The 24,142-nt window shown below is 40.2% G+C and overlaps 1 protein-coding gene and 1 long non-coding RNA gene across 10 annotated transcripts in view; both read right to left on the bottom strand.

Annotated features, from left to right (window-relative positions):
- LOC134205604 (progestin and adipoQ receptor family member 3) overlaps positions 1-24,142 on the bottom strand; it is a 90,783-nt gene that overhangs the window by 42,823 nt on the left and 23,818 nt on the right. For 6 of the 8 annotated variants that reach the window (XM_062680999.1, XM_062680998.1, XM_062680992.1 and 3 more), the window contains exon 2: positions 18,500-18,842. In XM_062680999.1, coding sequence (XP_062536983.1) covers positions 18,500-18,667 — 168 coding nt within the window. In that variant the 5' untranslated portion in view covers positions 18,668-18,842. Of the gene's footprint in view, positions 1-18,499; positions 18,882-24,142 lie in introns of all 8 variants that reach the window. The other 2 variants (XM_062680996.1, XM_062680994.1) reach the window with 1 other exon arrangement.
- LOC134209121 (uncharacterized) lies at positions 21,037-21,766 on the bottom strand. 2 transcript variants are annotated; one of them, XR_009978722.1, is made up of 4 exons: positions 21,630-21,766; positions 21,450-21,554; positions 21,224-21,381; positions 21,037-21,163 (listed from the first exon to the last, which is right to left on the bottom strand). It is a non-coding gene; the product is annotated as an uncharacterized LOC134209121 (long non-coding RNA). The 2 variants fall into 2 exon arrangements; XR_009978721.1 differs by having other exon boundaries at positions 21,450-21,750.

The following is a 24,142-nucleotide window of genomic DNA, read 5'->3' on the forward strand; positions in this document are numbered from 1 at the left end:
CGCGGCGGTCGTCGGTACCGAACATTGTTGATGACGGATAGTTTTGGGCGCAGTTTAACCATCATCATCACCAGATAGTGGTCAGAGTCGATGTTAGCCCCACGATATGTCCTGGCGTCGATAATGTCGGAGAAGTGCCGTCCATCAATCAGAACGTGGTCGATTTGTGATTCTGTCTGCAGTAGTTATTTCCAGGTGTACCGATACGGGAGGCTGTGTTGGAAGTAGGTGCTGGGAATGGCCATATTCTTGGAAGCGGCGAAATCAATTAGTCGTAGGCCGTTTTCGTTCGTCCGACGGTGAGCGCTGAACTTCCCAATAGTCGGTCTACACTCCTCCTCTTGGCCAACCTGAGCGTTCAAATCTATTTATTTATGTATTAACATACAAGTCTTCTCTATTTAGCTCGGTCCATGGCTGCACTTCGCTAACCACGCAGTCTGCGAAGGGTTCGCAAATCGTCCTCCACCTGATCGATCCACCTTGACCGCTGTGCACATCGCCTTCTTGTTCCCATCGGATCGTTGTCGAGAATCATTTTAACCGGATTACTGTCCGGCATTCTGGCTACGTGCCCGGCCCACCGCAGTCTTTCGATTTTCGCGATGTAAACGATGGATGGTTCTCCCAGCAGCTGATGTAACTCGTGGTTCATTCGCCTCCTCCACGTACCGTCCGCCATCTGCATCTCGCCATAGATGGTACGCAGCACTTTCCTTTCGAAAACTCCCAGTGCGCGTTGGTGCTCCACGAGCATCGTCCGGGTCTCGTGTCCGTAGAGAACTACCAGTCTTATAAGCGTTTTGTAGATAGTCAGCGTTCAAATCTCCTATGATGATTTTGACGTCGTGGCTTAGGCAGCTGTCGTACTCACGTTCCAGCTGCGCGTAGAATGCGTCCTTATCATCATCAGTGCTTCCGGAGTGTGGGCTATGGACGTTGATTATGCTGAAGTTGAAGAACCGGCCTTTGATCCTCAACCTGCCACCACCCGATCACGCGCCTTTGCATATCGCCCATCACTATGAAAGCTGTTCCCAGCTCGTGTGTGTTGCCGCAGCTCTGGTAGATGGTATGATTATCTCTAAACGTTCGCACCAGTGATCCCTTCCAACAAACTTCCTGTAGCGCTACGATGCCGAATCCACGGTCATTGAGCACATCGGCGAGTGTGCTCCCGATAATGTTGAGAGATTTGCAGTTCTACGAACCGAGTTTCTATCGCTAGTCCCTTTTCGTCGCAGTGGTCTTCGCCGATGGTTCCGGTCCGTACTCTCTTGTTGATTGTTCGTTGCGTATGTTTTTTAAAGGCTGGCTTGCAGGGCCTGACACCAAACCGCCTGAATTTCCGGAGAACCATGGTGCACAGTTTCCCGGTGGACCATTTATTCCCGGTGGTTCATGGTGCACAGTTTCACTTCCCTCGCTGGTACCCGGACGATGATCAGCTGCTCCTAACATGGAGAACAGACGCTGTTGTGAGCCGATCCTGACAGAGGAGCCAAAGTCTTAGCCCGTCAACGATACACGGCTCTTGAGTAGGAAGTAAAACGCTCATGTCGACGGGACAAGCGAGCGTGGGCAGACTCTCTGGCCGACGAAGGAGAGAGAGCCGCCGCAACCGGGGACATTCGCCTCCTCTACGATATCTCACGACGCTTAAGCGGGGCGAAGATGAATGCAACGATGCCTGTGAAAGACGCGAATGATCAGTTATTGACCGACCCAACTGACCAGCTGAAACGCTGGTTCGAGCACTTCGAACAACTTTTTCAAGTGCCAACCAGGCCATCACCACCTCGGCATGATCTGCCTAGGATCCGACGTATAACACGTGTCAATACCAAAGCTCCATCACTGCTAGAGATTCAAACAGCCATCCAAAGCATGAAATCGAATAAAGCCCCAGGGGTCGACCGCATATCAGCCGAGATGCTCAAAGCTGACCCCATGACATCCGCTCAACTACTGCATCGTTTATTTCGTAATATCTGGGACACCGCAACTTTCCCGGTCGACTGGATGCAAGGTATCTTAGTGAAGGTGCCCAAAAAGGGTGACCTGACTGTATGCGATAACTGGCGAGGCATTATGTTGCTGTGTACCGTTCTCAAAGTTCTGTGCAAAATTATCCTAGCCCGGATTCAAGAGAAGATCGATGCGACTCTCCGGCGGCAGCAAGCCGGATTCCGTGCCGGAAGATCCTGTGTGGACCATATTGTCACGCTCCGCATCATTTTGGAGCAGGTCAACGAATTCCAAGAGTCCCTTTACTTGGTATTCATTGACTACGAAAAAGCTTTCGACCGTCTCAATCACGAGAATATGTGGGGCGCCCTGAGACGCAAGGGGTTCCTGAGAAAATCATCGGCCTCATCGAAGCACAGTACGAGGCCTTTTCGTGTAGAGTGCTGCACAATGGGGTCCTGTCCGACCCTATCCGGGTCGTAGCTGGTGTGAGGCAAGGATGTATTCTATCACCGTTACTGTTCCTCATCGTAATCGATGAGATTCTGGTAGATGCGATTGACCGTGAACCAAACCGCGGGCTGTTATGGCAGCCTATAACCATGGAGCACCTAAACGACTTCGAATTGGCGGATGACGTTGCACTACTCGCGCAACGGCGCTCTGATATGCAGAGTAAGCTCAACGACCTTGCCGATCGCTCCTCCTCGGCAGGTTTAGTCATCAACGTCAACAAAACCAAATCGTTGGATGTAAACACGGTGACTCCTTCCAGTTTCGCAGTAGCCGGGCAACCAGTGGAGAATGTTGAAAGCTTCCAATATCTTGGTAGCCAAATGGCGTCAGACGGCGGTACCAAGATCGACATAGGCGCGGATCAAGAAAGCAAGGGCTGCCTTTGCGAGTTTAAGAAATATCTGGAAAAACAGGCAGATAAGTGAACGCACCAAAATACGAATTTTCAACTCTAACGTGAAATCTGTGCTGTTATACGCTAGCGAAACATGGTGTGTATCAGTGGAGAACACTCAACGGCTGCAGGTGTTCATTAACAGATGCCTGCGGTGCACAATGGGGAAATTCGATTTCAAAGGTGAAAAAAATTGATAACTTTCTTCACGAACAACTTACAGAAGAGATCAAGAGCTTATTCGAAAGGGAATTTTGCAAAGAATTCAGTCAGTGCTGTTTCATGGACGTGGAACGCTTCTGTATGTAGTTATTGAGCTCGTTTTGCCCTAATGCCCCATATATCGCGAGTTCCCAAACTATTTGTCATTTTATCTTTAAGACATTGTTCAAAAATTGTGTTTATCTCTTCACTGTGGGTCCACAGAAGGGAATTAAATATATTTTGTTGGTAAAAGTTGCAAATTTAAGGGATTTTGGGGTCAAATAAGCATCAAAGTGCATTTTATGTGCAATTTTAATGTATTCTGTAAAAATAGTAATATTTACAGATAAGTGTTGCTATTATTGTCTCAAAGTGTTGAACAGATGTTGACAAATGTTTGCCGAACAAAAATCAATGAAATAAATCGTTTCACAAATGTTTTATTTGGTTATTTATTGAGTAAAAAACGATTTTTAAAAACTTTTGAATAGCACCGATGCCAAACATTTCCAAACCATACCCGATAGCACAACTAGACAAGAATAGTCATATGTTATGAGTCTTGATGTGATCATAGATAGGAGGTGATGGGAGATACTCTTTTTTCTTACCTTTTTGCCCAAATTCCCCTATGAAATAATATAGCTCAATGATTCTGAGCAAGAAAATGATGTAATAATGTTAATTTAATTGATATTTTCCAATGATATAATGAAAATAACAAATAATCATATAATTCATTAAAAATATTGAATTAGAGGGGATTTAGGGGTCATACAGCTCATTTATTGTAACTTTTTATTCAAAATAGGATAGCTTCTTTCACGAGCGACTCACAGATAAGGTTAAGGGCTTATTCGAAAGCAAATTTTCCAAAAAATCAGTGAGTGATGTTTTATAGACATGAGACACTTGTGTATGTAGTTATTAAGCTGGTTTTGCCCCAATGTCCCATACATCAAATTTTTCCATGTTTTGGTACTTTTATCTTTTAAAAATTACACTGAAATTCTGTTTTTCTCCTCATTGTAGATCCATACATATCACTATACATATTTTGTCGGAAAAAGTTGGAAATTTAAGGGATTTTGGGGTCAAATTAATCATCAAACTGCATTTATGTGAATTTTTCATGTACTCTGTACATAATAATAATAATAACCAAGAAATCATTTGCACTATATTACGTCGAATGATCATTTAGGGTTAATATACGGTGATTTAAAAACTTGTAAACATTGATGTAGCTCTACATATGGTCAATTTTGGCGAAATCTACAGCTTATTGATTATTCAGATATTTATAGATAATAGTTGATATTATTGTCATAATTAACAGAAATTGATACCATTAAAAACACAAATATCTATATATTACATTAAAAATGGATTTTTAAGGCATTTTGGGACAAATAAGTGAAAAAAATCATTAATTATGTATTTAAAAAAATGGTTCTGAGCCCTGAACCCTTGGATTTTTTTTCAATGCAAACTACGAATATTTGTTATTTTTATAGTACCATTGACAAATTATAATTGAATCAATGTTACTCCATCATTTCTTAACCCAGAATCATTGAGCTATATTATTTCATATGGGGAATTTGGGAGAATAATAATATTTTCATTATTTTTACAGAATGCATGAAAAATTCACATAAAGTGCAATTTAATACTTATTTGCCCCAAAATCCCTTCATTTTCCAACTTTTACCAACAAAGCATGTATAATGCTTTTCTATGAATCTATAATGAAGAGGAGAACACATCTTTAGTACAATACTTTGAAGATAAAAGCTCGAAAAATAATAAACTAGTGATGTATGGGACATTGCGGCAAAACGAGCTCAATAACTACATACAAAAGTGTCCCACGTCTATAAAACATCACTCACTGAATTTCTTAGAAAATTTGCTTTCGAATAAGCCCTTAACCTTATCTGTGAGTCGCTCGTGAAAGAAGTTATCCTATTTTGAATAAAAAGTTACATTGAATGAGCTGTATGACCCCTAAATCCCCTATAATTCAATATTATCAATGAATTATATGATTATTTGTTATTTTCATTATATCATTGGAAAATATCAATTAAAATAACATTACTACATCATTTTCTTGCTCAGAATCATTGAGCTATATTATTTCATAGGGGAATTTGGGCAAAGAGGTAAGAAAAAAGAGTATCTCCCATCACCTCCTATCTATGATCACATCAAGACTCATAACATATGACTATTCTTGTATAGTTGTGCTATCGGGTATGGTTTGGAAATGTTTGGCATCGGTGCTATTCAAAAGTTTTTAAAAATCGTTTTTTACTCAATAAATAACCAAATAAAACATTTGTGAAACGATTTATTTCATTGATATTGTTCGGCAAACATTTGTCAACATCTGTTCAACACTTTGAGACAATAATAGCAACACTTATCTGTAAATATTACTATTTTTACAGAATACATTAAAATTGCACATAAAATGCATTTTGATGCTTATTTGACCCAAATCCCTTAAATTTCCAACTTTTATCAACAAAATATATTTAATTCCCTTCTGTGGATCCACAGTGAAAAGATAAACACAATTTTTGAACAATGTCTTAAAGATAAAATGCCAAATAGTTTGGAAACTCGCGATATATGGGGCATTAGGGCAAAACGAGCTCAATAACTACATACAGAAGCGTTCCACGTCCATGAAACAGCACTCACTGAATTATTTGCAAAATTCCCTTTCGAATAAGCTCTTGATCTCTTCTGTAAGTTGTTCGTGAAAAAAGTTATCAATTTTTTCCACCTTTGAAATCGGATTTCCCCATTGTGCGGTGTATAATTCGGGCCTGGTGGCCTCACAACTGGATCTCAAACAACGAGCTCCATCGTCGTTGTCACCAGAGGCCGATAACAACAGAAATTCGAGATCGGAAGTGGGGCTGGGTCGGCCACACTCTACGTAGGGGCGGAAACGAAATCTGTAAGCAAGCATTAGACTGGAACCCAGCGGGACATCGCAGCAGAGGCAGACCCAGAGGCTCATGGCGGAGAAGCCTCAATAAAGAATTAAAAGAAGTCGACCGAAATCTAACCTGGCGACAGGTTAAAGCGATAGCCGGGCATCGCTCAGGATGGAGATCTTTCAAGTCGGCCCTTTGCACCACCGGAGGTGTACAGGATCCATAACGATCCTGACATGGAACAGACGCTCAGTAAGATTTGCACCTCCGGAGAGGAGCAACCCCTCCCCCTTCCATGTTAGCATACGACCATAGTCCCACCGGGGTTGGTTACCCGATCTTCCGTAAGGTTGCTCGTATCCCGGCCAGCACCACGAGGAGGTTGGGATAGGAGTTGTTATGTGAGAGGCTGAGGACCGCGAGATGGGGTCTATTTTATTCCTTCAGGTACGTGAAGTACCAATGGTACGCTTTACCCAGCATTCGCCGTACTGCACATATTTAGCTCTTTGATCATGTGTGTAGCCGCAGGTTCTTCTTCTTCTTCTTCTTATTGACATTACATCCCCACACTGGGACAGAGCCGCCTCGCAGCTTAGTGTTCACTAAGCTCTTCCACAGTTATTAACTGCGAGGTTTCTAAGCCAGGTTACCATTTTTGCATTCGTATATCATGAGGCTAACACGATGATACTTTTATGCCCAGGGAAGTCGAGACAACTTCCAATCCGAAAATTGCCTAGACCGACACCGGGAATCGAACCCAGCCACCCTCAGCATGGTCTTGCTTTGAAGCCGCGCGTCTTACCGCACGGCTAAGGAGGGCCCCGCAGGTAATGAATTCTTTTCATCATCTCTCTCTCTTCGAAAGACTAGAGCAAGTAGAATATTTTTTTACTAAGTTTTCGAATTTCAGATAATTCAAGACCAGGCATTGAAAAAAATCAGATCATGAGTAAAAACCAGCTAAATTCATGGCAACTTGATGCTATACTGCGACCTAATCGCTGATGCTCTCTATAGACCGTTGAAAATTGGCGTTCGTTGATTCAATGTTTAAAGATCTTCATCGCTCACCAATGGGGGACAACTGAGCGAGGCAAATCACTTGGTAACCTAACAATGAGTGTTGTTACCACACGCTGTTAGAAAAATCTTTTCAGACATTTGGAAAATTAAGTCCACTATGAGAATGGAACTCTGGTACACTGCATGGGAGGCTTTGATACTTTCTCTCCTCTATCCCAGTAACTTGAAAACAGAGTGAATAAAGCAGAACATCTGATGTGTTTTGGTTTTATTCTAGTAGAGCAAGCGTAACACAAATGCTCCAGTCGTAGCTTCCCTGGATACCATATTAAGTATGGCTTGGCGAACTCTGCTGCTCGTTGTTTAGGCAGCAACGATTGCTCATAATCGTTTGGTATCCATCTGAGCAAGGCTGTTTACTCACTGGCATAGGATGGTATGATTGAATTAGATCAATGCTCGTCCGCTTCACTCACGCTTTCAATGCCTGTTCAAGACCACTTTGATATTTGGAAATTCTTGCTGAAACAAGCTTTTTTGGCGAAAACCACGATACGTAGCGGACAAAATATTTTTTCCACGTCCAGATAAGGGAATTAGTTTTGTAGATGAACGTTTACAATTTTATAAGAATTATGAAAAACTGTATTGAAAAACATGATTTCGGCTCCATTAGCCTGACAAATAAACGAAAGATAAAAAAAACGTTTATATTCTACGGAATCAATTTGCGTGGGAGAGCTATCAGATTCGTAAAATCGTCGTTTGAATCTTTGTTTACAAAAGCAGATAAGTCGTTTTGGAAATTTTGTCTTGAATTGTTTATGTTTCAAAGGGACACAGGATGCTGAGGCTCCTTTGAGGCATATAGCTCACGAACGGATGGACCGATTTACAAGATTTCCTAAGTAATCGATTCGTCTTGGGATCAACTGTGTTTATATACATGAGCAGATGGAACATTTTGCTGGGAAAGATGAACAAAAGTAAAAATACTACGCTTTCATGAGTTCTGAAAAAAACATCAAACTCGAACTGAAATTGATCTAGAGGGCGACGTTGCAATCAACAAAATTATTGTCAGTTAAGTTGTAGAAAATATAACCTGAACAAGATCGGGCACTCCTTAGCCGTGCGGTAAGACGCTCGGCTACAAAGCAAGACCATGCTGAGGGTGGCTGGGTTCGATTCCCGGTACCGTGTCTCGACTTCCCTGGACATAAAAGTATCATCGTGTTAGCCCCATGATATACGAATGCAAAAAAATGGTAACTTGGTTTAGAAACCTCGTAGTTAATAACTGTGGTAGTGCTTAATGAACACTAAGCCGCGAGGCGGCTCTGTCCCAGTGTGGGGATGTAATGCCAATAAGAAGAAGAAGAAGATCGAGTAGGTTCGTCTAGTTTTTAAAAAATCCTGATTTTTTTTTTCAATATAATTGAGTGCAAGTTTGTTCGTGTTTTGTGTTGGACGCAGAACGATCGCGTTCTTATTGATTAAAAATATGTGAGCTTCCGAAACGTGTACATTGAGAATGGATAACTAACCCCAAGCTCCATTCATTTGGTTCTCTGTACAATTTCGCAAGTTCTGGTCAATCAGGAAGTAGCAACTACGAATTGTACGAATTGTATAATGCTCATCCTCAATCCTGATTTTTTCAATGTAACTTCTTAGCAAATGATCAATCCTTTAAGATTTTCAAGTTTTTTTAGTTTTGTGAATAGGGTAGTGTTCCATCGAATTGCTTGTTTTTTAGTACATGGTTAGTTTCTGTCGATATCTAGTGATGTACAAAATATCAAGCCATTTGGTTGGAACGCGGTTCATTCGTCCTCTCCATGTACTGTTTTCCATCTGTACCCTGCCATCGATAGTATGCAACATTGTCCTCTCGAAAACTCCAAGTGCGCGTTGATCATCCACGAGTATTGTCCAGGTCCCATGTACATAGAGGACTACCGGTCTAATGAGCGTTTTGTAGATAGTCAGTTTGGTACGGCGGCGAACTCTATTCGATCGGAGCGTTTTGCGGAGTCCAAAGTACGTACAATTTCCTGTCATGATGCGTCTCCGAATTTCTCTGCTGGCTGGTACACAAATTCTTCGACCACCTCGATTTCGACACCACCGATACAAACTCGTGGTGCGTTGCTTACAGTGTCCTCTCTTGAGCCTCTTTCTATCATGTACACGTCTTCGATATGTTGATGACTAGTTCACTCCGTTTAGTTTCCCTTGTCAGTCTGATGTAGGCTCCTTCCATCTTCCCAAAGTTACGTGCCGTAATATCAATGTCGTCACCGAAACCAAATAGATGAACGGACTTAGTGCAAATCGTACCACTCGTGTCAATCCCTGCCCTTCGTACTTCTCCCTCCAAAGCGATGTTGAATAGCAGGCACGAAAGACCATCACAATGCCGTAACCCTCTGCGCGTTGCGAAGGGACCCGCTGAAACTCGAATTATGCACAATGCACATCACCCGATCCATCGTCGCCTTGATCAACCGTATCAGTTTATCCGGAAATCATATACGGCTTTGGAATCGACGAATAGATGATTTTTTGGGGACATTGTATGCATGGCATTTCTGCAATATCGTACGGCAAACACCTGTGGTAAAGCGTTCGCCCATAAATCCCGCCTGGTACTGTCCCACGAACTCTTTTGCAATTGCCGTTAGTCGACGGCAACAAAATGTGAGAGTACCTCGTAGCAATGTGATTGTACGGTAGTTGCCACAATTCAGCTTACCGCTCTATTTCTGGATGAAAGACATTTTTTATGTCAGATGCTTTATTTTCATAAAATATAAAAAGTCAAACAAATTTAGAACGATCGGCACATTAATTAAAAAGTCATTCTATTTTGAATTGGGTCGTATTGACCCCAATATCTTACTCAGGTTTTGCCATATTTGAATGATTCCAATATGTTAGCTTTTAACCATATTTTCGGAACCGTTTTTACGGAATCGGTTATATTTCTGAGTATCCTTGACGGATTAGCATTGCGCGGCGAATTATCTCTAGTTTCGGGGAAAAGCATAAAACATGATAAAAATTTACGTCACAGATAAAAACAAGTAGAAGAAAAATGTATTTTTACCATGCTCTCAGAAAACCCGGATCATCTCCGGTGTCCGTAGAACTATCTAAGATTACTAAGATCTAAGGCGTTATTAATCAAATACAATGAATACTTCTATTCAACTACAAAACCGAATATTTTATTTGAGGCTTGATGATCCATAGTGCTGTACATCTATCGACTCACTCTGATATTAATTTATTGCACATTGTTTTCAATAATTACCCATTTTGAATTATTTATGGAGACTCTATATTTTTGTGCAGAGTACATTCTGATGCCTTTCGTCATACATTCGTCATAAACATATGCATAAAATTGCCATGTCATGCGCTATCTACCCAAGGTCAGCTCAAATATAATTTAATTGCTCAATCTGTAGATATTTTCAAAGCAACCGGCTAGGCTGGTTACTAAAGTGCGATGGATGTATGGCGGGGTAGTCCCGAACAAGCTTCAGTCGACATAAAAACACCACCGAAGCGGATTTGCGTTGTCTCGTGCGTACGGGTGAATGGCCAAATTCACAAGGTGAATAAATACGAACACAAGGTGAACAAAAAGGGGCTCTCTCGGTATTGATTATGGTCCCTTCTTGAGCCTATCGCTACCCCACTATGCTTCCACCTAGGTATATCATGGATCATATGATGCTTACAGCCCGTCATCTGGTCTTTGCAGTGCGTATGAAGAAGTTATAGAGATGCATGAAGCGTAACTTTGATTTATGGTCTAACTTCCTTATTATTTTACTTTTTTGTACACTAAGTTTTCGCAAAGTGTTGTTGTGTGTGTTGGATTGGGTGTGAGAGTGGGCGTAAATGTGTATATGTCATCTAGCGTATTTACGTACCGTAGAGTGTGAGTTTGATACCTGCCCTAGTAATAAGAATTTATTCTAGAAAAGCAGTATATTCTCCACTGACCACTGGGTGTTGTGTGAATTCCTGTCCATTACTTAATATTGAGTGATAAGTATTCAATCTTTGCCAAAGAGGTCAAAGACGGTGCTCTTGATCCTTTGCTAAATATGATAAAGACAGTGTCACTATTAAGTGAATTAATTTGGGTTTTTAAAGTAATATGAGCTTGTTATTATTTGTTGGTCTAACTCGTACGGTGGTTAGAACAAAAGAACATTGAAACATTAAAAGGAATTAAATTCCTTACTGCTGCTTGATAACTCTGATAAAGCTGACTCCTGGTCATAACGTCTCACGTTCCATTGTCACGCTTCATTGTGTCTTCATTAGGCTACGGAATCTCGGACATCTCGGAAGGAGCGTCAAACATAGCTCTGGTCAAAACTCACAAGTTCCAATATTCACGCTTCAACGGGTCTTCCGATGACAATTGACCGTCAGTTAAGGGTTGCGTACTTAGCTGGTAGTGTAGCCTGTGCACTGTTGCCGCGATCTGAGGGCTTGCGTAGGATGTGGTGGGGTTTGGCAGTGGGCTCTGTTGAACTTCTATAAAAAAAGCTGCAAGTATCCGCAAGCAGGCCCTATCAAAGCGCACTAGCCTAATCCTTGTGTTGGGTGGGACTTCAAATAAATTTGGCCCGAATGATCGAGCATCTGTTCACCAAGGAGCTCCAACAGCGTCTGTTCTGGCATCCAGTGGCGTAATATGAAATGCTTTTCCCCGGAAGCTATATCTAAAATTGCAGCCCCATCCCGGCGGATAGACTGAATAAGTCGTTAGAAAAACCATGGAAGAAAGATCGAGAACGGATATAACGGCGACGATTTATTCCATGAAACAATGGACACGAATTGGAACATGGAATGTTTTAACGTTAGCTCAGCAAGGTTAGCTGGTACAACTCTCCAGTGAGGCACGGCGTTTGAAGCTCAGAATCTTGGAGAACACCAAAGGCTCCCGATGTCGATCGCATTTCAGCAGCGATGCTCAAAGCTGACCACATGCTATCTGCGCAAATTTTGCATCTATTATTCTGCAATAATATGTTGCTGTGTACCGTTCTCAAAGTTCTGTGCAAAATTATCCTAGCCCGGATTCAGGAGAAGATCGATGCGACTCTCCGGCGGCAGCAAGCCGGATTCCGTGCCGGAAGATCCTGTGTGGACCATATTGTCACGCTCCGCATCATTCTGGAGCAGGTCAACGAATTCCAAGAGTCCCTTTACTTGGTATTCATTGACTACGAAAAAGCTTTCGACCGTCTCAATCACGAGAATATGTGGGGCGCCCTGAGACGCAAGGGAGTTCCTGAGAAAATCATCGGCCTCATCGAGGCACAGTACGAGGCCTTCTCGTGTAGAGTGCTGCACAATGGGGTCACCGTTACTGTTCCTCATCGTAATCGACGAGATTCTGGTAGATGCGATTGACAGTGAACCAAACCGCGGGCTGTTATGGCAGCATATAACCATGGAGCACCTAAATGACTTCGAATTGGCGGATGATGTTGCACTCCTCGCGCAACGGCGCTCTGATATGCAGAGTAAGCTCAACGACCTTGCCGAGCGCTCCTCTTCGGCAGGTTTAGTCATCAACGTCAACAAAACCAAATCGTTGGATGTAAACACGGTGACTCCTTCCAGTTTCACAGTAGCCGGGCAACCAGTGGAGAATGTTGAAAGCTTCCAACATCTTGGTAGCCAAATGGCGTCAGACGGCGGCACCAAGATCGACATAGGCGCACGGATCAAGAAAGCAAGGGCTGCCTTTGCGAGTTTAAGAAATATCTGGAAAAACAGGCAGATAAGTGAACGCACCAAAATACGAATTTTCAACTCTAACGTGAAATCTGTGCTGTTATACGCTAGCGAAACATGGTGTGTATCAGTGGAGAACACTCAACGGCTGCAGGTGTTCATTAACAGATGCCTGCGGTATATAATTCGGGCCTGGTGGCCTCACAACTGGATCTAAAACAACGAGCTCCATCGTCGTTGTCACCAGAGGCCGATAGCAACAGAAATTCGAGATCGGAAGTGGGGCTGGGTCGGCCACACTCTCCGTAGGGGCGGAAACGAAATCTGTAAACAAGCATTAGACTGGAAGCCTCAATAAAGAAATAAAAGAAGTCGACCAAAATCTAACCTGGCAACAGGTTAAAGCGATAGCCGGGCAACGCTCAGGATGGAGATCTTTCAAGTCGGCCCTTTGCACCACCGGAGGTGTACAGGATCCATAACTAACTTAAAATTCTGCAATATCTTGGAAACGGGACATCAAGTTACTGTACATTGGTCTCAAAGGCAAATTTATCCTAAATCGTATACATGAGAAAATATAACCGACTCTCCTACGGCAGCAGGCAGGATTCTGCCCCGGAAGATCATGTATGGGCCAGATTGTCATTGTCCGTATCATGCTGGAGCAAGTCAACGAATTCCAAGAGTCCCTCTATATTGTATTCATTGACTACGAAAAAGCTATCGATCGTCTGAACCACGAAGATCTGTTAAGCGCAAGGGAGCTCGCTTTACGGGTACATGAAAGTTGTACCGAAAGGCTATCATTTAGTTTTTAAAATCGAACTTTTCAAACAAGGCTCGGAGACCCATGATGTCAAATATCAATCGACTCGGCTCTTCGAGCTGAACAAATGTCTGTCTGTCCATGCGTGTGCGTATGTGTTTGTGCACACGAAAACTGAAAAACATTAGCCAATTTTTCATGTAGTAATTTTTAACCGATTTTCTCGCAACAAGATCACTATTGAAAATAATCACGATCGGTCATTGCGTTCAAAAGTTATGAAGAAAATGTTGTGTTGAATCATATAAGGTTGGTTGGTTGATTCGCTATAAAACGTTTGCAAGAGCCGTAAGGTAGGCAATTATTTTTGATATGTATCAAAATAAGGCCAAACCAAACGACAGAATCGAGAAAGACATCGTCACCGTTAGGTGGATTTATCTGAGTTTTGCTCTGTGCAAACGCGTAACAATATTTGGAAAGATTCCGATCCTCCTATTTTGAGTAACAAATCGTAACAAAGATACACACTTAATCTTATTTACCGGGCTCGGTTACCAGTTTACCGATTTCTCAACAGCTGAGCTCTCGGTACCCACCTCAGTAAAATAGTTTAAAAAGTTACCGAGGTCTCGGTTTTGAGTACCCGGTGGCGAAATGTCAGTTATAACTGAGCACTCGGTAAATAATATCGAGTGATACGTAAGTGCAGTATGGACTTCGGTAATGAAAAATACCGAATAAATCGTAATTTGGGTTTCTGTTTTTTCTTAGATAATAAAATAAGGAAGCACAAGAGATTTGACATCCATCGATTTATTATTATTCAATGACAAGCATATTTTATTATATTTCAAAGTGAATTGGTGTGCGTTCGTAACCGCATAACTTAAAAACGACTGGATGGATTTTCTTTACTCCTCCAGTACGTTATTATCTCCGATATTTCCTCATAAGAAAATCATCACCTATGGGAGAAATCGTCTGCCGGGTCAGCTAGTAAGGTTAGCTAGTAATATTATATTTTTTGACGAATCCAGCTAGGTTAATCAGCGAGATAAATTAACCTTTTGTCTGGAAATTGAAAATATCATGTTTGAACAGTAATGGTTGATAAAATGTAACAAACAATAATGAAACCTTGAAACCTACCTGAACTACTTAAACTTTTAACCCGTAAAATACTACTCTATTCTATGTACTGCAAAGCCTTCAAATTAAATAAAGCAAATCGCTCGTGCAACAACTTCTTTCAAATAAATCGGAGATGTGTACTTCATAAATATGGCGTCGCTGAGCAATCACCATCGTCACATCGAGCTTTGCTGAGAACTCAGTACTTATTTTACCGAAAGCTCAGTTAAACGAATTGATTTTTACTAAACAATCGGTAAATTTTTGACAGTTACAAGAAGATTTACTTAGAACTGAGTTGTTCGGTAATTTATACTACCGGAGATCAGTATTTTATTTTGAACAGCTGAGACATCGGCAAAAATATTTACAGAAATCGGTAAACTTATTTTAAATAACTGAGCTCTCGGCTCGAATTTACTTTTACCGATTGAAATCAGTAAAAAATATTACCGAGCTGAGATTCTGAATTTAAGTGTGTACACCCCTCTCCCTGCTGTGTTACGTAATGTTTGAACAGGTCCTAAGGGGCCTTCCACAAGTAACGTAACGTAACGAGCGTTACGTTCCATACAAAAAATTAAACCTTCCATTGAAAGGGGGGAGGGCGGAGATCCAAAATCATCAAATTTAGCGTTACGTAATTTATAAAAGAACCCATCGTTGCATGCGTTCAGAAGTTACATTAATACTTGTTATCAGTTAAAAAAATCTTTTTCTTCTTCTTCGCGCTTCTCAACGACACTTCTACCCCTTCTACGCTAACCGGTCTTAACTTTTGACAGAAAACATATGTGGTCATTCTGACATTTGCCATACGTGTGCTATGTAAGCACGATTTTGTTGTGTCCATTTCCGAAGCATAGAAGTCTTTGTTTCGTTTTACAGAGAAAACACTTTTTTTGTCAAGTGAAAACTAGCAACCCTATAACCAGAGACCGGTGGAGTGAAAAACTGTTGAAATGGCAACGTATGAAAATGCATGAAATCGTAAAAATAATACTGGCAGCACTTGAACGTTTTGCTTGCTTCTTATGGAAGCAAAAAGTAAACAAGTCGAATTGGAACCGCTTTTGACGGTTCGATTGGAAACAAAATGGCGTCTTCGCCAATCTTTTAGAGCACCACCACCGGTAAGGTGAGTTTAAGCCGTTTGGCAGCGCAGTATCATTACTTGACACTTTACCGGTCGCTACTAAACGCGCTGCTATAACAGTAGCGCGACTGACAGGTGACCAAATTTGGTAGCGCGATAAGAGCGCTGCTATATGATGAACTGTCAACTGTCAAACGTCACCGGTACGGAATACAGCAACCAAATTGAGAGCCGAAAATAGTGACCGATACGGAAACGAGTGATGAAACTAAAATGAAAGCGCTGCGTGAGTGATTAAAATGCTCGCGACCGATAATGATGCTCTTATTCTAGTATTTCTAGTGAAAACCTACTCCAAAGTTTTTTTTTTTGGTCATTTGCTTAGTGTTATAAACCGAAGTAAAACGATCGAAATGGTGAGCGCATTACGTATTTACAAAGCAAATTTACTCTATTTTGTGATTCATAATTGAATGCCACCGTAGCGGTCGCAATTTAACTATTATTTTCACTTTTCAAAAGGGTTACTTATTTCGGTTGTCGGCACCCCGGTGATTATCAAGGGAAATCATCAGTTTATTGTCTAATTTCAGGCTATAAGCCAAGTTGTTGACAAAGCTAACAAGTTTTGAAATCTTGATGTAATGTAATAAATTTCATTGCTATTGACACACTAAATCTTGATGTTTTCAGCCATAACGCTATTTCATAGTATTTCATTTTGAGTGTGTTTTTTAGAGTGCCGACAACCGACCACCTTTTTTCAAAATGCATAAAATCAACGCTTAACAATATTGTTAATAAAATTTTTCCAATAGATGAAATAAAACATATCTCTCCACCAGTTATTAGCTTATGCCTATTGGCTTCGACTGGTATGCAAATATAACCCCGTAACGCTTGGTAGACACCTTTGCGTGGTGTGTTACGGTGTAAGATCTACCACGGTCATATTGTCAGCTACAGGCAAATCCTGGCCCAACGAATACCTTCCCCAATATCCAACTTCGTAGTACTTATGAGGGTGTCGCTGAGTCGGGTGCCGCCCGTTAAGTAAGTACTACATCAACACTTCCTTCCCTTTCCAAGCTACGGTGAAGATGGGCGTAGCCAGGAGTAGTATTCCAAATGCTTTTGTGATTTTTATCCTAGATTGAAATCAAGGACAACACCCACTTTGATTTCTGATAGCATTCTGGATATTGATTTTAAAAGCAAAACATGAGTATCACTAGTGTCCAATCTACGAAGTACATCGTAACTATGGTATGCTATGCCTATTGGCTTCGATTCGTATGCAAATATCACTACATTGTGGAACTGGACGAAAGTTATGGACCAAAGAAAAAAGGGTGCCGACAACCGACCACCTTCCCCTAATGTTTGCGTCAATTTACTCATGAGCTTGTGTCATGGGCGAGCATGCAAGCGTCCGGTACTGAGTAGCTGCTCACAAGCGGTGACATCGATGAGCTCAAATTGTAGTTTCAAAATAAATGTCGTTCTCATAGAATTATGTAATCGAAAATATTAATTCTATTCTCAATCATCAACACATTACTCAATGCTTTTCTTTCTTTTATAGTGTTGTATGGTGGATACAAATTGAATGACAATCCATTTAGATAACTTAATAACTCTCAGTTAATAACCGTTGTCCGGTCGTTTACAACGATCTGGTAGTTACACTCATGAGTGAATGGAATCGATAGCGTTTCCATAAACCGTTATGTCCACGCCAGAACGAGAACATTTTGCACGACATCAAGAGTAACCACTATTTAACGAGTGATTATCGCACGGCTTGTTCTAGCATCTAGTAACATTCCCTTGGAAATAGTACTAGTTGGTCTTGCAAGCAATTATCAGTAGGGGAAGGTGGGGAGATTTGATCCCCGAGGAAACTGGGGTGATCAAGTCTGTTTTATCGAGAACTAAAGTAGTTTTGTTCTAGCGTATTTTTTAGTATAGATCCTCTACAGTGGCGTAGCCAAAAAATTGGTCTGGGGGGGGCTTTCTGAACAATTTTTTACTCGAAAAAAAAAATTCTTCTAAAAATTTTGTCTCTGGGGGGGGTTTTATGCCCAAAAACACCCCCGTGGCTACGCCACTGATCCTCTAGACAAATGACCTTTATGTGGTGAGTTATTTTTTGTATTGACAATCTTATTAATTCTGCAGGGCGGTTGTTTTGACCTTCCTAAAGATTTTTTTTTATTGGCCACGCAAAATTTGAACAACTTTTCATAACAATGACCAAATGCTTTTGTTTTTACACAGCACAAAGCCAAGATGATGTTATTGAGCAGTACTCACCGAGCTCTTGACCAGAACAATGTAAAACATGCATGTTGTAATTTGGCGCTTGCGTCACTTTGTCAGAAAAGTGGCGTATGCGCCAAATTACAACCTACATGTTTTCCATTTTTCTGTTAAAGAGCTTGATGAATACTACTACTGAGAGAATTTTTTTCCCATGGGACAGTAAAAAAAAGTTTCAATCGCTTCAATATGGCGGTTTTAGTGACGCAATTACTCTTTCAACCCTCAAAAAAGTTTCTGAAAGCTTATTCCTGCCAAACTGCCAAAATAATCATTAATTTTTTAATTTTACTGATTTTTAGCGTGCAGCGGGAGTTAAGTGACACGAGAGAACTTACCTTTCTGTTCATCGCAAATCGATGGTAGCACGTTGCGGCCGTTGTTGTTGTTGTAATCAGCGTCGATGCCACAATACCGCTGGTGTTCATGTTCTCGTCTATCTTCATGGCTGCACTGCCGGCTGCTGCCAACAGCTCTGATTTGAACAGATTATTTAACTCTTCCATACTTTTAGCTCTGTTCTGCCAGCAACCGGTAACGAACTAAGACGCCGTCGAAGCGTCGTTCATTAGTTGTATATCACTTCATATCCACTTTAGACGATAATCCGAGAGAAATACTTGCATCGAACATGGATCCATTAGTCTTTCTGCTTTTTCACTTTTTCATTTTTCAGAACACCTGTTAAATTTTTGTACAGAAAAGTAGCATAATATCGATCTATTGAGATGTCATGTGATTTCGGGGCTAACATGGTCTGGGGCTAGTCACAAATTACAGGGGATGTTCAAAATAGGGATAGGCAAATTTTGGGTATAATTAGATGTGTTGAAACTATGTCAACTATGTAACGTGGGTCCTACTTAGCCGTTCGGCAAGATGCGCGGCTTCAAAGCAAGACCATGCTGAGGGTGGCTGGGTTCGATTCCCGGTGCCGGTCTAAGCAATTTTCGATTTGGAAATAATCTTGACTTCCCTGGTCGTAAACTTGGAAACCTCGCAAGTTAATAACTGTGGAAGTGCTTAATGAACACTAAGCTGCGAGGCGGCAATGTCCCAGTGGGAGATGTAATGCAAATGAAGAAGAATAACTATGTCAATGATAATCCGGATTTGGCAATTCAGGGATGCCTGAACTAGAAGTTTAATGTAGTTTTACGATATGTTCATGAAACCGACCTTGGCCATCGGATACCGAAGACATATCGGGTTTTTCGGGTTTAGAACCTTAAATTTGTGGTGGGTATTAGGTCGAGCTGCTGAAACGTGCACTCCGAGAATAGTAGAAGGGTTCCCCTGGGGCAATCTATAAGTTCCGGAATCGGTCAAAATCGCTAATAATCACTGGTCGACAGTGAATTTGTATTCGCGATGCTCATGTGTTGCATTTGTAGTTTTCGACCTGTAAAATCGACTAGTTACTGGCGTTTGTTGTTTGATTGGGAAAATTCCGAGCTTTTTTGATCACAAAGTAGGAAGGGGATCATCGCTTTAACAGCGTTGAAGTAACTTTCATGTTTGCCTGATTGCATTATAGATAAGTTAAAATACTATGTTATTACGATATCTGAATGCCCCAAGAGTGTTCTTCAGGCAAAAATGAGCTTCCTATAGGAAATATAGGAAGGGATTTTGAAAACTGTTCAGCAGCATATAAGCCTTAAAACATATGGAGACGCATGGTACTTTTATGTGATGATTCATCTTGTGACTAAACTTTTTAGTCAAATTTCATCCCATCTGTTTAATTAATAAATGAACAAGTGTACAAGCTTTTGCATGGAACTTGTATTATGAGAAACCTGAATATACTGCGATCAGGAAATCATTAGAATCATGATTACAAATAGAAGGTTCCTGGGCGTCTTCTAAGCGATTTTCACAATTCTTTCACGGTTGTCTTATCCACCTCATCTAATTTTCTGTAGTTTGCTAGTTCGTTATGTTTCTAGGGATCCTATTTTTTAATGCTAGATCAGCTGGAGTACAAATGCTGTCATTTAAATGTAGAAAACTTCGATTACTTAAAGCCTTAAAGCCGTTGCGTTTTATATTGATTTTATGCAGATGTTCTAGGTTCTCCAAATTGTTCTGTAGTTTAGATCAATTGGTCTACAAGGTCGATTACGCCTGGTATGCAATATGAATCAACCCAGCATGTCCGCACAAGTCCCTAGTGCCCTTGCGTGTTATGTGCAGTTCAAATTAGTTTGATGCAGATGTTCTAGGTTCGTTCTGGAGTTCAAATCATTTGGTCTAGCAGGTCAACTGCGCCTGGTATCCAATCGGAAACAACCAAGCATCTCCTCACAAGTCCCTAGAGCCCTTGCCTATTATGTACAGTCATAATTAGTTTGATGCAGATGTTTTAGGTTTTCTTAATTGTACTGGAATTCAGCTCAATTAGTTCTCAAAGGTCCACTACTCTTGGTATCAAACTGAAATCAACCCAACTTAGGCTGACCATACGTATTTAACGGGACAGTCCCGTTTTTTAGACCTATTTGTGCTGTTCCGTCGTAATCTAAAAAATCCTCAATTTGTCCCGTTTTTTCATTGATTCTACATCGATCATAAATACACGCAGAAAAATATATTTTAAAAATAAAAATTCTTCACATAAATTCAAAAAGAATTTCACATTGTTTTGGCGGTAACAAGAATTATTGTTGTTTCAACAATCCAGTATTGTTGTTTTTAGCAGATTGAAAAGCTTGAGCTTTTAAAAGCTTTTTTAAAAGTTTTGATCGATTACAATAATATTGTTGAATCAACAAGAGATTTATGTTGAATTCAAACATCAAGCTTTTTAAATTAATTAGCTTTTCTTTTTGAAATATTTTTTCTTGAATTTGAATAAAAATTGCTAATGGTTTTTGGGTTTAATGATTCATAATTTTATTTTTACCAGATATGTTTGGACAGGAATATTTATACCGATACAGTACACAGTATTTCAACTTCCGCTTACGTTTTATAATAAAGGGGAACCAACTGCCGATCTGAAACCAAATCTATTCTTGAATTGAAAAATCACAAGAAAAAGGAAATAATTTGCATACCTGTTTGGAAATGTTATTTTGTTAGGCATCGTTGACTCAGACTATGTTGACAATGCTTATAAGTTCTCGGCCGCAGGTGAGTTTTTTTTTCAACCGCTGATAGGATAAGTTGCTCCTCCTTCCCACCGGGTGTTAATGGCTATTATGTCCTGTAATACCTAATTAAAGACAAAACCAGATTGAAAACAGATTAATTCATGGTAAAAACAAAATAAAACATATTTACCTTTATGAATGACAACTATCCTACGAAAAATCGCGATGGTGCGCACAGGTTTTTTTTCCGAAAACTTTAGAAAAAAAGATGCCTAAATTCCGACGACTGCTGACACTAAAAACAAACCGTACATTTCAAAATGCCCAATTATTTTTGTTTAACAAAGAATATGTAACCGTAAGCATTTACATTAGCTGTACATGCGTTCATTACGCTATCAATAAGCTAATAAGCTCTATACTGGCCGTATTGTAGATCCAGTTGAAAACCGAATTGAGCTCTCGCGACAATCGCATTTTCTCCCATTTCCAAGTGTCGCAACTGCATCGCGGGTGGTGCGCAGGATGCCGCACGGCTGTGGCATAGATGCGCACTACTCACGATGCAGTTGCGAAATCGAGAAATGGGAGAAAATGCGATTGTCGCGAGAGCTCAGTTCGGTTTTCAACTGGATCTACAATATAATAGCCGAAAAGGCGAACAATAATAACGGCTACCTGAGTATAGACCTGTGCAGGAGTTCATCAAAATTCACTCACCCGATGGATTTTGACATTTGAGCGGGTCGTCTTCTCGAACAAAAGTTCACTTTACGTTCATTATGCGACCTGCTCAAACGTCATAATTTCTTGGGGGAGTTCATTTTGTTTCATAGTTTCATGTTTCATAGCCGGCTGTTTTTAAATTTTCTGTAAAATATAAAGTACGTAACTACTGCGCTGGCTTTTCAATGATATATATCAAGCCATCTTGAAAGAACTCTAAAAGGGTAATTTGGTCGTAGTTAATAAGAGGAAAACAAGACGAAAATGTTCTACATAGTTAGGAAATTGAAAAATGGTACTGACTAAGCGATTCATGTTTTAGTGACATTAAACTTCAAAATGATATCACACTTTATCTAGCTTTTTTCGTATACGATGTTCTGCATTGGGAGAAAATCAATACGTCACTGTACTTTCTTAAGCCCCAAACGCAATACAACGGAACGGCGACGGAAACGGAAAATTTGACAGTTAGCCCATATATTTTCTGTCAAATTTGCCGTTTCCGTCACCGTTCCGTTGTATTGCGTTTGGGGCTTTACACTTTCACATTTTTATTTTCCGTCCCTTCATTCTGGAACAGGAAAATAATGGAATGACAAATATTGCCATTAAGCCCCAAACACAATACAACGGAACGGCGACGAAAACGGAAAATTTGACAGTTAGCCCATATATTTTCTGTCAAATTTGCCGTTTCCGTCGCCGTTCCGTTGTATTGCGTTTTGGGCTTAATTCTCGTCTGCCGTCATTATCATGTGTGAAATACTAGATAACAGCTCCACAATCGGATAAATTTATCATCAAATTATAATCAATTGGCGTCTAAACTACATTACATTTGTCGAGTGGCATTTGTTAATATTTATCAAACGGCTATTGTAATTCTAACGAAAAAATGTTTAATTTTAAATTATGTCCACAAAAATCTACTGAGGTCATTTTCAAATGTAAATATGTAAATCATTCGAGCTTTTCCAAAAAGCTCTTTTTCATAAATATTGTTGAAATAATAATAGTTCGCTATTGATATTATGTCAACAAATCTAATTGAAATAATAAATTTTGACGTATTTTCTATGAAATTTGACGATTTGAAAACAACAATCAGATTTTTTGATTCAATGTAAACTGTTTTCTGTCCGTGTAGGAAGTGTTTATTTTTTGCATTTTTATTAGAGAGATTTATAGTCCTCGGCTGGCTCATCTCTTAAAAAAGAAAGTGGACGAAGCCTATAAAAAATATGAGATGTTATGTTATTAGTGTTGCTTTTGAAAGAATGCTATCTATGCCGTTTTGTATTTTCCATTGATCAATTTTTCTTAAGGTTTTAACAGTAAATGACAACAGATGCTTCTCCGGGAGATTTTTTATACAGTCAATGATGTTTTCTACTTATTCCGAAGGCATTAAAATTTGGCTAATTAGCTAATTTTAGTGAATTGAACGGAACTAGTAAATTGGTAGGCAAGTATTTTCTGAAAATCAGGTCACGGCTCAACGTCAATAAAATAAGCACAGGGACAGACATTCTAATTTTCAGATTAAGTTCATTTTCGAATATTCTTTTTGAATCTTCCGTAGTAGGTAGGGGGGAAGACGGCTTTGGCAGGTTTTGTTCTATTATTGGCAGGGGGTTTTTGTCGACCAAATTTTATGAAATTTGGCCACAATATTCTTTGATATGCAAAGAATGTTTAGGCCAAATTTGAGCCTAGTCAGTCATAAAAAACCCCTGCCAATAATAGAACAAAACCTGCCGAACCTATCATTCCCCCTATCCATTTCTTTCCAAATTTGCTTACCACATATTGTTCAATCATTTGATTCTTTTCGAAACATTAAAAATCATTCAGAGACTTTCTGAATAATTTTGAATATTTCGAAATCATCCACTGTAAAAAACGACTGTAAAAAATTTCGAGTTTAAGACAGTTCAAACCAAGAGAAAATTTGGTCGGATTAAAGGCTAGATTTAAGGTCCACACGTACTTCAAGGGTTGTTCACACATCAGGAGCTTGTCTGCAAATTTCGCTACCATCTGTGTGGACGAGATTTATGGGATTTCGTTAAGAAAAATTGGAAATTCGGCCCGATTTCAACTACAATCCAGCGGAAATCTCCGAAAGTCCAAGTTGTAAAGCAGACTATAAAT

This window comes from Armigeres subalbatus, chromosome 1 (assembly GCF_024139115.2).
Source record: "Armigeres subalbatus isolate Guangzhou_Male chromosome 1, GZ_Asu_2, whole genome shotgun sequence".
NCBI classification, from domain to species: Eukaryota; Metazoa; Arthropoda; class Insecta; order Diptera; family Culicidae; genus Armigeres; species Armigeres subalbatus.